A 14,780-nucleotide genomic window follows, 5' to 3' on the forward strand; every position below is an offset into this window, starting at 1 on the left:
CTAGAGCATTGCTTTATCACTTTAACTTGACTTTCTGGTAACATTTAGTGTCCCTTTAAGCCTGTGCGATACTGAATGAATGTATGGAATGGCCACTACTCTTTTTTCACTATTACTGCTTTCTGTAATCATGTCCGTCTCTCTCGAAACCAACTTCTTTAGGCGTTCAGCCACAGTGGCCACTGCTACGCTAGGATAACCTGCTTCTAATAGGCGCTGGACCTGTGCATTAAAACTGGCGCTCATTTTATGCATGCAGGATCTGGTGAGAGAAGACTTAAGGCACGACATGGAAATTCCGTTTTTTACTACTTTGGAATGCTTGGATTGAAAATTTAACAACGGCTTCGAAGATCTTGAGGAGTACTGCCAACAAACGTGATTTTGTTCGAAGACCAAGGAAATGTCTAGGAACTGAATTATGCATCGCTGAGGAAATTCCTTGGCAAACTTTAATCCTCCTCCATAAAGTTTAAATTGCTCACTTACTGAAGTAGCAGTGGAATCTAATTCTTCCCTATTGCAGAAAATCAGATAATCATCAACGTAACGAAGTATCTTGATAACGCAATCACCTAAGGCTTTCTCTAAGCAGTTGTCAACCTTACTCAGGTAAATATTGCTAAGGATAGGGGCAACTTTTGAGCCAATAGAAATGCCTGATTTCTGCAGAAACACGCCATCTCTCCACCCAATCAGCGTTGACTTCAAGTACATTGAAAGGATTTCTAGAAAAGCTCACGTGGAAACACCGCATCTGTCAACAAAAGCCGACTGTTGCACTTGTGCTTTAATGCACTCATTCAGGGAATTTAGCAATTCGTCATGCGGCAAGGAGTAATATATGTCTTCGATATCCATACTAAAAGCTGTACAATCACCAGGATTTTCCTCTCTCAAATACTGAACTAGTGCCTGAGAATTACGCAAACAAAAGGGGTCTGAACAAACTAGTCAAACTAAGCAGTTCTGTAGGTAACTAGCGACACAGACTTGCGACTTCTTTCTTCTTTTCGCCTCAGTGCTCCCTTCAGTTGATAGTCCGCATTCGCGTTGTCCACTTCTCTTCTCTTGTGTCCTGTCTGCACGCCTTACCTTTTTTTGCATAATGAGTGATATCTATTGCCCCATGAGACTCGTACCGGTGCAGTGAAAATCTTGGCGGCAAAGTACGCCGCTTCCATTTATGTTTTTATTCATCGCAACTTTAGTGTATTGGGAATAAATCTGTTTTTTTCCGAACGAGAAAAAATAGTATTTCTATATGAAAGCATCAGGTGCGCGGTATTGTACTCTTCTTTTTTTTCTTTTGTCTTGGAAAACGGGTGCGCGTTACAATCGAGGGCGCGTTAGAATTGAGTAAATACAGTAATTGCAGCAAAGCAAGCATTTTATTTCAGTTCAATAAACAATTAGGCTTTTGCCATTCCACTATAACAGGCGACGAAAAACGTATAAAATTATGTGCTAATAATTTTATTTTTGTGGTTATTGTATTATTTGGGTAACACAAAAAGTTTAAAGTACGAATTACTTGCAGCCTCGCAGAGGTACAGTTATGAGGGCATGGATGGGGCTTCACTGCACACTTAAGTTGTATCGGACTATAATAGTGTAACCATATAACCCATATCGGGGGTATACGGTTTCGAGGATCTGACAGCGTGGTGGCGAGCCACAACTCGAGGAAATCATGAAGCAAAAAAAAAAAAAAAACACAACTGCCATTTTCTCCAGCCGCAACTCGTTCCACGAGCATACAGATCAGCTGACTACAAACTGAATCCCTTTCCTGGTTTATGGATCAGTCTAAAGAAAGAAGGTTGGCCTAACGAAGCAACATCAATGCGTGTGACCATTAAATAGATGGTGACAACTGAATGCATCTGGAGTTCATCGCGCGGGCACCGAATTGATGAGAAAACTGGCCTTCACACCCCAGAAGATGCTGATAATTACCGCCATCCAAAAGGAGTGAAAAAGGCTGCAAAATGTTGACTGCCGAATAGCTATCAAGTTTCAACATTGATTTGGCGGCGCTTTAGGATTGTGTCATGAGTGTGGGGAACGGGGGGGGGCTGAGCTTCTCCCCTGGGTACATGCCTGAAAACGCAGCGAAGGGGTGCATACTAGCACGAACTTGGCATCTTACCTAAAGTGCAACGTGAAATTCAAAGAGTTATTAGCAGGGCAACAGCTGTGCAGACCCATTACCTGCACTCTTTTATAGGCTGCTCAAGGCCTCCTACACAGCTTACTTTACATACAAAAGAGGCTCTTCCTTCTACCTACAGTTACCAGAGTAAAAAAGAAAAAGAGAATTCAGCCACTTACACAGAGACAATGCCAGGAACTATGTTGACACATGCTGCCAGCTTCTTTTCGACTAGGCCACTGGAACAAGCAAGAAAGTTTCAAAATTATTGACTCCCATAGAAGCGGAACTGCACTTGGCCACAAGATCAGTACAGTTTCTCCTTTATTAAAGAATGTTGCCAGTCCAATGACTCCTGCAGAGTAGACCGTTTTCGTAATTTGCAAGTATGCTTCTCCGCACTGCACATTTGCCCAACTAATGCCGACACCAGTCATCGTTCAAATGAAGACAGAGTGCTAGTTGCACATGCTGGGGTTTGCCTGTTGCACGCGGTTTCGTCACGAAAGACATGTCTACATTTTCCATGCCATAATAGAAGCAAGGTGTGCTTGTACAGACTGTTTGCAACAATGACTACGCCGCCATTAGTTGAGCAAAGTACTTCGAAGGAAAGCTAGCTCTGCAATTATCAAAACAGTCTATTGCAATGCTTTCCTTAGAAGGAATATCTAACAAAGAGAAAAGCAAAAACTAACACAAGAAATCACAGCTCCTGCAGCTTTAATTACATCATTTTTGCACACTTGGTTCTACAGATCATTGGTTTGTTCTGAAATTTTGCTTATGTCCACACATTGCAGCATATTGTGGTTAGGCTTCTGTGGTACATCATTAGAGCTTGCCACTCATTAAGGCCTATTATGTGCATTAGGTGGCACATAAATAATATTCAAGTAGTTTGCACCCACGCTTATGATTGAGAGTTTAGTCATTTGAAGTGCCATAAGCTTCCTACAATCTACGTAATTCATGACAGAAAACTGTTGTTAGCACGAAAACATACTTAGATTTATTTTTATTTTTTCTTCCTTTTCTTGTTTCATTTGAATGCACAAAATATAAATTAGTAACTGAGCTCAGTACCAAAGTTCCAATTGGAAGGAGTTGAGAAGTTAAGGATTTATCTTCCTGAACGAAATAATTTTCTGTGCTATGTCTCACCAGACGAGTACAATTGTGCCCTTTTCATTCATTGTGACAGCTGCCTTGCTCTCTTTTTGGATACACCATGAGTATCAAAGCACCTAATCCTAAGTGCTTTATTCAACCAAAGCAGCTTCAAGTTAAACAAAAGATAAGTGTGATAGTAATGTGCTATAAGGCTAAACAAAACTACAAAATATAATTTTTCTATAAGATTATGTGCATAAGCCTGCTGGCAAGTCAAGAAGGTATTTTTAAGCCTACCTATTTAAGATATGGCACTTATCAAAAACAACATCTTTCTCATTACAGAATCTAAGAATATGAAACATTAACGAGTGCTTAGACTAGTTCCACTGGCTGTATCTAATTATCACACACATTCATATGCTGGCATCTACATGTTGCTTTTAAGCGGTGTGCACTGACAAAATATTGTTTCTTTCCTGCATATTTTACAGTCAAAAACTTTATGATGAAGACACACCTGACAAGAAAATACCTTGATTATGCATATCTGATATTTGCTGTAAAGATATATCTGTTACAAACTAATATCAGTGAGAAATTTTTGTAATTTACTTAATTATATTTGATCATTCGTTAAAGTGAGGTTTGACTATTACAAAAGTTTGCAGAAGGTTATGTAAAAAAAAATATCATGCTTGTTTCTTTTGCTGCACAGAAAAACCAACGTTTGTCGTAATGCTGAATGTTTGAGTTTCACATTCTCTATGATGTTATGCCTACCTTTTTATGTAAATGCACACGGTGTCCCACACAGAGCTTCAAAAACTTTATTATTCTGTGGATGAAAAACTATGCAGTGCTTTATGAAGTGACATTTCACAAAGCAGGTTATTTCTACCGTTCTAATTAAATATAGTTGCTTAGGTAATTTAACTAACATACAAAGCAATATTTTTTGGTAGTGTGTGTTTTTTCTAAGCAAGTCGTTTACAAACTTGCAGCCATCCTGGAGCAACTGACACTCCGACACATTTCTGTGTAACTTGCAGGCATTTAGTATTTAACACCAAGGAATATAGAGCAAAAATTATTATGGCAGAATTACATTATAGTAAAATGGCTGAGACAGGACAAAGTGTTTACTTTAGCAGGAGTTATACTAAGGCGAGTCATCCCAAAAATTTGGTACATCCAATCTTGTTTTTAATTTGCATTAAACACATGAATTCTCATTTGCCGATCAACTGGCAGCAAAAAAAAAAAAAAAAAGATCAGTTTTGCAATAAGGACGAAGCAATGAATGCGATAGCAACATGTTAGAATTAGGGAGGTGTGAATATTCGAACTTTGGAATATTTTTCTAATAGTGTTTGCTATTTGATTCGATTCACACTGGACGTTTACTATTCAAAGTATTGTAAATTCTGGAAAATAAATATAAAGGTTTCATTCGCTGAAAATCAAATTGTAGCACTTCTAAATGACACACGTAAACACAGTTCTCCTGGCAAACTTCGACCTATCAGAAAGGTGAACGGCCACCAGCGCACCCTGATGCTATTTAGCACAAGGTAGCTTGATCAGCACCCACAGATTAGAAAGAGTGCAGCGTAAAAGTGCGAAGCGGAGCATCGGCTTATACTGTATTTACCATATTTTTGTGTGTATAACCCGCCACCACGTATAATCTGCACCCCCAATTACAACAGCCCGAAAAGAGAAAAAAATATCCCAGCGTATAATCCGCGGAAGCAACTGCAAACAACCCTGCTCACATCTGCAAAAAGCGTCTCCATTTGCAGATACACGACTCGTCTAGGTCGTATCTTCGGCCAGTGGCTCTGTTCCCCCATTCTTCGGCGATGCTGACAAAGCTGGATTCACACGCAGGACGTTATCGCAGACGAAAAAGTCACACGATATATGACGTGAATTGGATCACTTTGCAGCTAACACTCGTACGACAGCACAGATGGAGGAGCCTTCACATTGGCAACGGAGCAAATGTGACCGAGCAGAAAATCCCTATGGTGATTTGGCTCACCGCTGTATTGTGAAGCACTTCGCACAGACTGAGGGAGCGCTGTGGGAATGGCTTACATACGAGTTGGCCGGCACCACGTGCGCTATTCACTAACTACTCAATGCAAAATGGCTACACGTAAAGCGGAGGAGAATGGGTGACTGTGAAAGAGGGAAGAAAGGAGCTTCAGCTCGCACGGGTGGGGAGAAGTGGGGTTCCCTAGGTTGGTGCTCAGTCGTGCTCCTCCCGCAAGGACTGCAGATGATAGTGGCAACCTTTCCTTTCTCTCACAATGAACCGCTTCTCTCTCTAGGAGATAACGAAACTTTGAATGACAGAGAACCTTACTTTGAGGTGAGGCCTCATGGCAGCGCGGCACGCACTGTCGTGAAGCCACACTTCGTGGTGAAATTTGCACATAATCCGCACCCCCACTTTACTATTAAATTGTTTTTTGAAATTTTGGTGCTGGTTATATGCGCGAAAATATGGTAATCGAATCTAATGGTTACCCAATTTTCGAGAGTTCAAAATAAAAATGCACCTGAATGTAATGTTACTAAAATTTTTAAAACTATGGCACGTTCCTGTGCTGATGACCAGAAAAAAAGAAAAAGGAAAGACAAGCACAATTCACCCACATAGAATGCTTTTCTTGGCCATGTTTTGCAGCACATTTTTTCGCTAATCTGACTTGGAAGTATTCGAAAAATATTCGATTCGATATGCACTCCAACTTTAATATTCAAATTCGCTTTGCATCCAAAATTTTACTATCCACACAGCACTAGCTAGAATATTAAATGAAGTGTACCTGTAGTACTGCCACTCATACCTGTAGTGGCAGTATGAATTGAAGTAAACATAAGCAGACTAAGTAAAAAACGAGCTGTTGTGCTAGGTGTCCTCTGTTTGATTCCTGCCATTGGACAATTTCATTTATGTTTATTAATTAAAGCCAATGTCTTTCTTAGCAACCTCACCCCCACTTTTCTCTATACATGTAGTGTATGCAAAGCTCTTTCCTGGGCTGATCCTGGAGGTACTGCACAGCTGCGTGCCAATAAAATTACATAATTTTCAGGTTCGAGCTCTGTTAATGTTTCGCACTTTTAATATTTAAGTCTGAGACGATTTAAGTTAAAGGGCACGTGCTGTCAGTGTTTTGTTTTATGACATCTGTTTGTGGGCTGCCATTCTCAAAATTCTGAAGAATAATTTTGTCAAGAATTTAAGACCCGACATGAGCAACTTTAGTGATAGAATGGTGTGGCAATATAGCTTGCACATACCAAATGTCATATAGCCTACATATACCTAAACATATACGGAACCTCATGGTGATGCTGACAGCAAAAATTCATTGGAGTGTAGAAACCCTGCAGTGCAAAGGACACAACACTGGCCAACACACAAATGCTTGATTTTCAAAAGTGAAAAATAAAGCATGAGTCAACATAGAAAAACAGCATCATGGATAATCTGTTTCCTTCGGAAATAGTGACAAGTGCTGGCAGTTGAGGCACATGCTTTCAGATGTTGAGATGCTATTAAGTCCCAAATATCTACTGTGCATGTTGCCCGAGGTACTTTCTTAATACTACTATACTTTACCATCTTCAAAGATAGGAGTGCAGTTGCGCTCCCCATAGGTGGTTGTTTATACACCTTCCTGTTTGTCTGATGTAACAGTGATAACACGTGAGTGCAATCTCATGCGCAAACCTTTGTGAAGCATTATTCACAAAAATGAAAAGCATGTCTCTTCAAATGACGTAGTTCCTTAAATTTTTCTTCCTTGATTTACTCACCTGGATAATCCACTGAGCTCATTAAGTGTTCTGTAAGATTACCCTTGCTTTACCCTTTCACACTAATGTTACGGGGCCCATGGTGCACTAGAGTTATAACAGCAAGTCTTCATTTTGAAGACTGGTGCTGTTGCTTTTTGCCATCTTTAATAAACCAAAGCTATTTCAACGCCAACATGCAATGCTGACATTGGTTGGATGGATTCGCATGTCAATTGGTGCTTGACGCCTTCCACTCGAGTACTTGCAGAAATACACGAGGGCAGCTTTCATTGACTAGCAGCACAATTGTAACGGCCACAGCCATTGCCTTGTGGTTAAGTGTCCGCCTCGGCTGCCAGGGGACCTCAGTTCAAAACCATGCTGCCACCGGTTACTCACCCAGCCTGACACTTGGCTTTCTTCAGGGGTGAGTTGTCCTGGGGAACGAGCTCACACCATGCAAATCCTGTTGAACCCCATGGGCACAACAAAACCTTGAATAAGGGGATTCTGGACTTCTCCCATGGTAGCAATTTCCCATGTGCCATACCAAAGCACCCATCAGGTGAGGACGGCCTCATGTTGGGCGCAGTGCTTACATGTGTCATTTGCTGTGTGCTTTGTCTTGGTTGCACTGTTAATTCACAATGAACGTATACCCGACTAGAACTTGTAGCCTGGCTAGTTGGTGCATATTCTGGCATTTAGTGCAGATATACAATATTCACCGCATACAAAGGATAGTGCACCGTCCTGCCTCTCTCTATGTGCAGTGATCATTTGCTGCAAGCTAAGCTCAATGCAAGAATCTGCACCATCTCTCTCAGCTTTCCCTGCTCTGCAGTGAAATTACTTGTTAGGATTATGCTGATGAAAAGGGTAGCAAGTCTTTCCTTGAGCAAAATGCATGGCTCTAGCATACTTGAGCATCTATAAATTAACATCCAAATCCAGACAATATAACAGGCTTAGTGAATTATGCAGGCACGTATATGTATCAACAAGAAAGTAACAAAACGCCTTGTTCCAAGAAATGCGCTCATCATCATCATCATCATCATTTATTATTCCCTTAAGGGCCCCATGTGGGGTATTACATAAGGTGGGGGGGGGGCAAAATAATAATACAAACATCGAAGGAATGGTCATGTACAAAGCAACAAAAAGCAACAACTGAAAAGACACTAAAAATACTCGTAAAACACATGCACACACACACACACACACACGTTTTTGCATGATTAGTTGAAAATATGGGAGGTTAGTAACTCAAGAAATTTCGAAGAGTTTCGCTCTACAACAATGGATTCCGGAAGCGAGTTCCATTGTTCTATTGCAACGGGAAGGAAAGATTTGTTGAAAGTGTTAGTAGAACCATGAAGGCCTTGGATACTTAAAGAATTGAATAGACTATGTGATGAGCGCACGGCTGGAAATAAGAGCGAGGAACGAAGGTCAGGAAAGTTATAGCACAATTTATGGGATAGGCAGAGTTATGAAATTTTACGTCTTGATGCTAAAAGGGGCAGACCAATGGATAGTGGAAATGGAACACTGATAGTGTTGTCATAATTCGATAAGATAAAACGGGAGGCATCATTTTGAGTAGTTTTTAAAGTGTCAATCAAGTACTTTTGATGCGGATTTCAAATTGTAGACGCATATTCTAATTTGGTACGGATGAAAATTTCATGTGCTAGTTTACGAATCGACGAAGAAGACCAAGGATAGGGATCTTTTAATATAGTTCAGGGATCTTGAGGCATCGACTGTTGATCATAGTGTTGAATGCAGCACACACATTGTGTATGAGATTATATTATGTGTAGGCGGTGCAAATATTCAAAATTTCTAATAGGAATTAGGATAGTTTTTGACTAGGGTTGACGCTTGGCTTTGTTGGTATAACATAGTAACAATAATGCACTTAAAAAGACAAAAACAAAGAAGGATTACACAACACGAGCGCTATAGCCTTTGATATTTGATTCAAGAATTAGGAATTGTAAATTATCAAATACTATTTGTATCTGTTCAAATATAAATGATAACAATACTTGTAGGAGTCTTGAGAGATAGAGACTGATGCAGGTGAGGTCCCTTCCCGTTGATTCTGTGGCAGGAAAGCTGAAGTGGCACCAGCTCCCAAGTGAATGCGTGGGGCAGGTAACTACTGCTAGACAATTCCCTGCCATCAAATAAGAATCCCTGGCTTTTAGGCAGCCACCTTACACGGATTTGTTGACTCGATTTAGGCGAACAACTATTTGGCTAGTCTCACCATACTTTCAACCCTTTAAAACAACTGCAGTGCTGTACAGTCACACTTTTATCCTACAACAAACACAACACTCTACATGCATCTCCTGACATGTTGTTCCCTCGTTTCACTAGTGCCATTTCCATGGTGCAGCCACATAACCGATAGTAGTTGTTCCTCCTTTACAAGCTCCTCAATTGACCAGACATCAAGTTGCAAATGGCCCATTACATGAATTTATAAAATAATGTGAAATAGCCCCATTTTCTGGAAAAAAAAAATTCATGTATACTTTATATTTTATTTATGTTTAGAAATGACAAAATATTCTGCAGTGTTTGATTCAATATTTGGAGGTAGTTTTTCTTGAATATTTGTAATTGATTCGATTCACAAACATCACAATTAGAAAATTGTGACTCATGTGCTATTGGTACTATATTAGACAAACAGGAAGCTGCTTTACTAAGGAGTCTCCCTACAGTCATTTTGCCACCTAATGTCAGAGAAGTGGCTGCACTTCTATTTTTGATGAATGTAAGACAATAAAGTAGATTTGCAAACAGCGCGAATAAAATACATTTGGAGTCTGAGCATCACAATACGTGGAGATGCGTGTTTGAACACCCAATCTTTGTCGCTATTGTCAAAGGAGATAGCACTGATCCTTCTATTTTTTAGCCTCGTTAAGGCAAGTGTTAGCACTTACCTCTTCTGGAAATAAAACCTTTGGTTGTTAGCCAGTGCTATGTAAAGCCCCTCAATCTCCTAAAGTAGCGCCAACCACTTCCTTCCTCCTCCGCTCGGCGCGGCCTTGACGGTGGCGCCACCCATGCTGGCCCTGCCATAGCAGACAACGGCTAACACGCTATCGGAGGAAATTCACAGAAAAGTTTGTTCGAGCCCCGCGGAGCAGTTTTTTCAATCGAGATCTTGCTTCGTCAGTCGGTAATTGGCCTTAAGAATGTCGTGTTGGAATTGTGGAAAAAATAGAGAAAATGACCGTTATTTAAGGCGTAAAGCACGCGCACGTTGACAGTTTGTGTTGCTGACACGGTGTGCTCAAACACGTGCATATTACCAGAGTTTCAGGTTTTGACAGCATGAAAGTGTGTACGAGGTTTCGTAGGTTCCGATACGGTGCATATGACGTATGCGATACCCATTTACTTAATCGGACACATAAAAATGTTAACGTTAAGCAGTAAAAATGCTAATCCTTATCAGCAAGCCTGCGGTCCTATGTGGCCTTTCTCGGCCATTATAAGCCGGCACACAAAACGTGCGAGTAGCCGCTGCTCATGCCTCCAATATTGAGGACGCGTCCGGCAGCAGCCGGGATGAAGGCGAAATGCAAGAGGCCCGTGGAGAGATTCCTCGTTGGTGTTCCATAATTCTTCTCGCATGAACGTGGTATGTTGCAGCAGTCACAGGGCACTTTTCTCATTGCGGGGTGCTTTGGTAATTGCAACGATAGATTGGTTTTTTATTTACAAGTATTGCTCCAGGAGGGCACATGTAACGGCTAACAGAGGCCTCTGGAGAGTACGTGACACCACAAATGTTCCCGTTGCCACTTTGGTGCCCTGGAGGCGTCGTCTATAATACGAAATACATAATGACACGCTGTTACAACTAGTGAATAAAATCTAATAAAGAAATACAATCACGCAGAGGCACGAAGTTACCACGAGAATTACGAAACACCAACGAGCAATTTACCGGCCCACGTACAACTACGATCAAAGTGCACGTTAAACATCCCCAGGCAACCTAAATAAAGTTATCCGGAGCCATCCACTACGACTTCCCTCACAGCTTTAGTCGCTTCAGGACGTTAAAAACGTTAATCACTACAAACCAAATCAATACATGCAGGCATACATTCGAAGCTTAAAGACTGCATCCTTAAGTCATAGTGAGCCTTGCAAAAGCTTCCAAGAATGTGCTAGCTTCTGGTGAAGCTCAAAACATAGCATGAATAAAGTCGCTTCTACGCCACAGACCAGCTGCAGATGCATACACTTTCGCCGCAAGATGAAACTACATGAAACAAAGAGAGCACATGAGAAAAAAAGTCAACTTAAATGAGCTAAAAGCATGCACAGCATGAACACATACACTTTTTCGAAGCAGCAGGCAGAACTAGGCTCAAAAAAAGAGGTTGTGAGGAACCGTGGCACTTCACAAAGCCGTGTGTTTTGTGCCACTTCCTCGAAGTCTGCCCGCCCGATCCTATGTATCCACATTTTTCTTTGTGCGTTGCGCTCGCCGGATGGTAAAGAAAGAAGCCTTTTGCCATCGCTGTGTCGGTTGCGGCAACCAAAGGCGCAGCAGCACGGCATCACAATTAAGTTCTCGTCCCTAACACACTCTATCAGTCCGTTTGCGTGCACTTTCGTCACGCAGGGCCAACAATGACGGTCGGAGCGCGCTGGAAAGAAAAAGATATACAAAAACGCGGCACCTGCTTCCACGTGACACAGGTTGACCAATGGGGGAGTGGAGGAAACTGGGGCGACAGAAGGCGTGGAGGAGGAAATGTCTGGGAGAGCGGGGTGGCAGAAAGATCTAAGAATGGCGCTTGAGGAGCTTTAGTGCTATTAGTGCTAAATTGAGGAGCTTCAGTCTATGCCCTTCTGGTTTTTTTATCAGTCCGGTGTTGCACTATTGTAGATCCACCAACCCAGATGTACCAACCAGACCCATATGTACCAACCAGCCCAACTGAATACATAATCAAAAAAGAAACATCAATTACTGCTGCAAACGGAAACCACAGAAGTTTGAATCTGAAACAATAGGTTGCAACAGTAAATGATGCAAAGATTCACTGGAATTCCACCGCAAACTTCGTGGCACATTGGTAGCTTAAATTTAGAGGTGAAAATTTAATGTGATGATCACTTTGAGAGGGTTGCTCAGTTCCCTGTCATTTGGTACATTAAGTGCCTTTAGTATTTGAGTTCAATATCCTTTTCTATACCATAGGAGTCAAGAACTTAACCAGGACTGGCACTGTCTACAAGTAGTGTACCCAGAGTTATTACTATAATAATGTTCTCTTGTATTAAGGTATAGCTATAATAATGCATTATATTTTCAGCTGTCAGGACTACAGTCTAGGTACCTTTCAATTCACTTGCAACATGTGATCAGTGGAAAAAGCAGAGTTGCATGCAAGCAATTAGGCTGATGACCTCACATAGTGGCTGCAAGTTTGATTCTATCCAACTTTTTTTTCTCACATTTATCTGAGACAATGTGCAGAATGCAACTATACATAATAAAAACCGTGAGCAAGAAGTCTCGTGAGGTATGAAAATATTTCCCACTGTTTCCATGTTTGCAAAACCTGATGCTAGTCAATGGCTTGTTTCTAGAGTGGTCCCCACATACCCCAGCTTCAGAAACATTATATAATATGCTCACAACAACATAAAATGTTATTGTTCACTCCAGATTACGCTGTACAAATCAGGTAGCAATTTTTTCCAAGATTGAAAAAAAAAAAAAAAATATAAAGAGCTTGCAAAACCTAAATACTGTGTAAATGAAGGATGGCTTCTTTGCCCCAACAACCCGACTTTAGGATGTGCTGTAAACAAATCAGGCCAGTTAAAGCAGCAGATTGTCGATTCTGTTGGCAGCTGTCATATTCATCTCTAGCTGTGTACAGTAGGATGCCCAGGTCGTTATCATGAACGTTGAATTTATGATATCAACAAGCCACTCACAAAGGTCAAGCAATCAGAAACTATCATTGGTGGCTTCAGTTTGAACTGCCACAGAAGAGCTGTGGTATAAATGTAATTAGTGTCTATTTACCTGAATCTATAGTCTATGCAGAATTTTGCAGGCACAAGATCACAAATATAATTCTTGTGTCCTTTCTGTCTCACTAAACATCTGCTCACGCTAATAAAAGAACTTAAATCCGGGGCAACTGATTTTTATTCACCTTGAAATTTCAGTGCAAGGAGGACAGGGACAAATAAGATGCGCACACGGAGACGTTCTCTGTTGTCTGCCCTTCTTCTACTGACATTTCAAGAGGATTCACTTTTTCTTTATGCAAAAGCATCAAACTGTTCATTGAGCGAAAAACCCGGTGGTGTCTGCAGCAGCGAAACGGCACCTGAATTCCCACTGGCTGCAACGCCACATCACGAGCGTGCCTCGATGGAGCAGAGAGGGCGAATCAGAACACCTGCTGCTCCGATAGTGTGCCAGGTGTTGCGTGAGGGGAGAGGGCATTGCCATGACGCCACGTCACCAGCGTGCCTTGACGGAGCAGATAAAATGTCGCGTGCACATAATGTTTTCTGATTGCTTGTGTTGTGCGCACATTCCTTGTCTGTGCAAGCTCTTGCCTGTGTTCTAACTGCGCCTCGGTAAAACCAAATGAAAACACGACAAGTGTCTCAATGCGCTTGCTTTCCCACGAGGAGTTCAAAACTCGAATGACTGCTCAGCGGCACTCGATTGGACACTAGCGCTTTTACATTTCCAACTCCTAAGAAATACTTAGATGTCCTCAGATTGTTTTATTCACAGTTAACCTAACATTGTTCTTTAGTGCCCTTTTAACGCTTTACATTTTCTTGGGAGAAACTGTGGAACCTTGAATGGTTCTAGTACATAGAAAAGGAAGTTAACAAGGATGAGATCCTCACGTGGCAAGCTTCTTAGCAACATCCTGGTTGGGTGCCGTAACATAGGAAACGGAAAAGGTACCAGAGGAGAAGTTTCCGGTGGCACTGGCTCCTGCCATGGATGCAAGGGCTCGACGAGCAAGCAGGGACAGTAGGCCTTGGTGCATTAACAGTGCAACAAAGATGACCTGGACCAAACACAGTTGTATGATATTACAGATAGTTTTCACATGATGCCACAGATGCATACTTATCACTGCGCTAGTATCCAAACATGGCAGTCACGATGACATCATTGCACCATATTGTCATGCACACTACATTGCTTTGCTCTTTGATGGTGCCAGTTTTTCACCAAGTTATCACTCTCACGAATTTGTCGCTAGGCGCAAGACGTGCCTATCATGCTGTCACGTTTCTTGCTTATGCAGCTTCTCAACGTTCTAGTACTCCATGATGGTGGCCATGATGACGTCAATGCAAACTATCTATAGTACCTATGCAGATAGAGAAGCTATTTTAAGTTTTTTGAAAGCAAATATTTAGCTACAGTTCAACTTCAGCTTTACTGATTTTTATTGCAAATAAGCAAAACAAACTTTATAGAGTGAACAGCAAGCCCTTAAAAGCCCTAAATTTCTTTTTATTTTCAAGCCCAAATTGTACTTTTTCTGCCAGTTTGCACTAATATCACAAAAAAGTCATGGTCGTCCAAGATACAATTAGTGATGCAAGAGAACATACAGAGTTCAGTTGACATAAAAATTAACATGCAGGA

The 14,780-nt window shown here is 41.3% G+C and overlaps 1 protein-coding gene across 2 annotated transcripts in view; it reads right to left on the reverse strand.

The window, feature by feature from the left end:
• LOC142575752 (protein CutA homolog) overlaps positions 1-14,780 on the reverse strand; it is a 33,301-nt gene that overhangs the window by 17,159 nt on the left and 1,362 nt on the right. For both annotated transcript variants that reach the window (XM_075685374.1, XM_075685380.1), the window contains exons 2-3: positions 14,024-14,190; positions 2,335-2,394 (exon numbers count right to left, since the gene is read on the reverse strand). In XM_075685374.1, coding sequence (XP_075541489.1) covers positions 2,335-2,394; positions 14,024-14,190 — 227 coding nt within the window. The remainder of the gene's footprint in view (positions 1-2,334; positions 2,395-14,023; positions 14,191-14,780) is intronic.

The sequence above is a fragment of the Dermacentor variabilis genome, chromosome 1 (assembly GCF_050947875.1).
Source record: "Dermacentor variabilis isolate Ectoservices chromosome 1, ASM5094787v1, whole genome shotgun sequence".
Lineage (NCBI taxonomy): Eukaryota > Metazoa > Arthropoda > Arachnida > Ixodida > Ixodidae > Dermacentor > Dermacentor variabilis.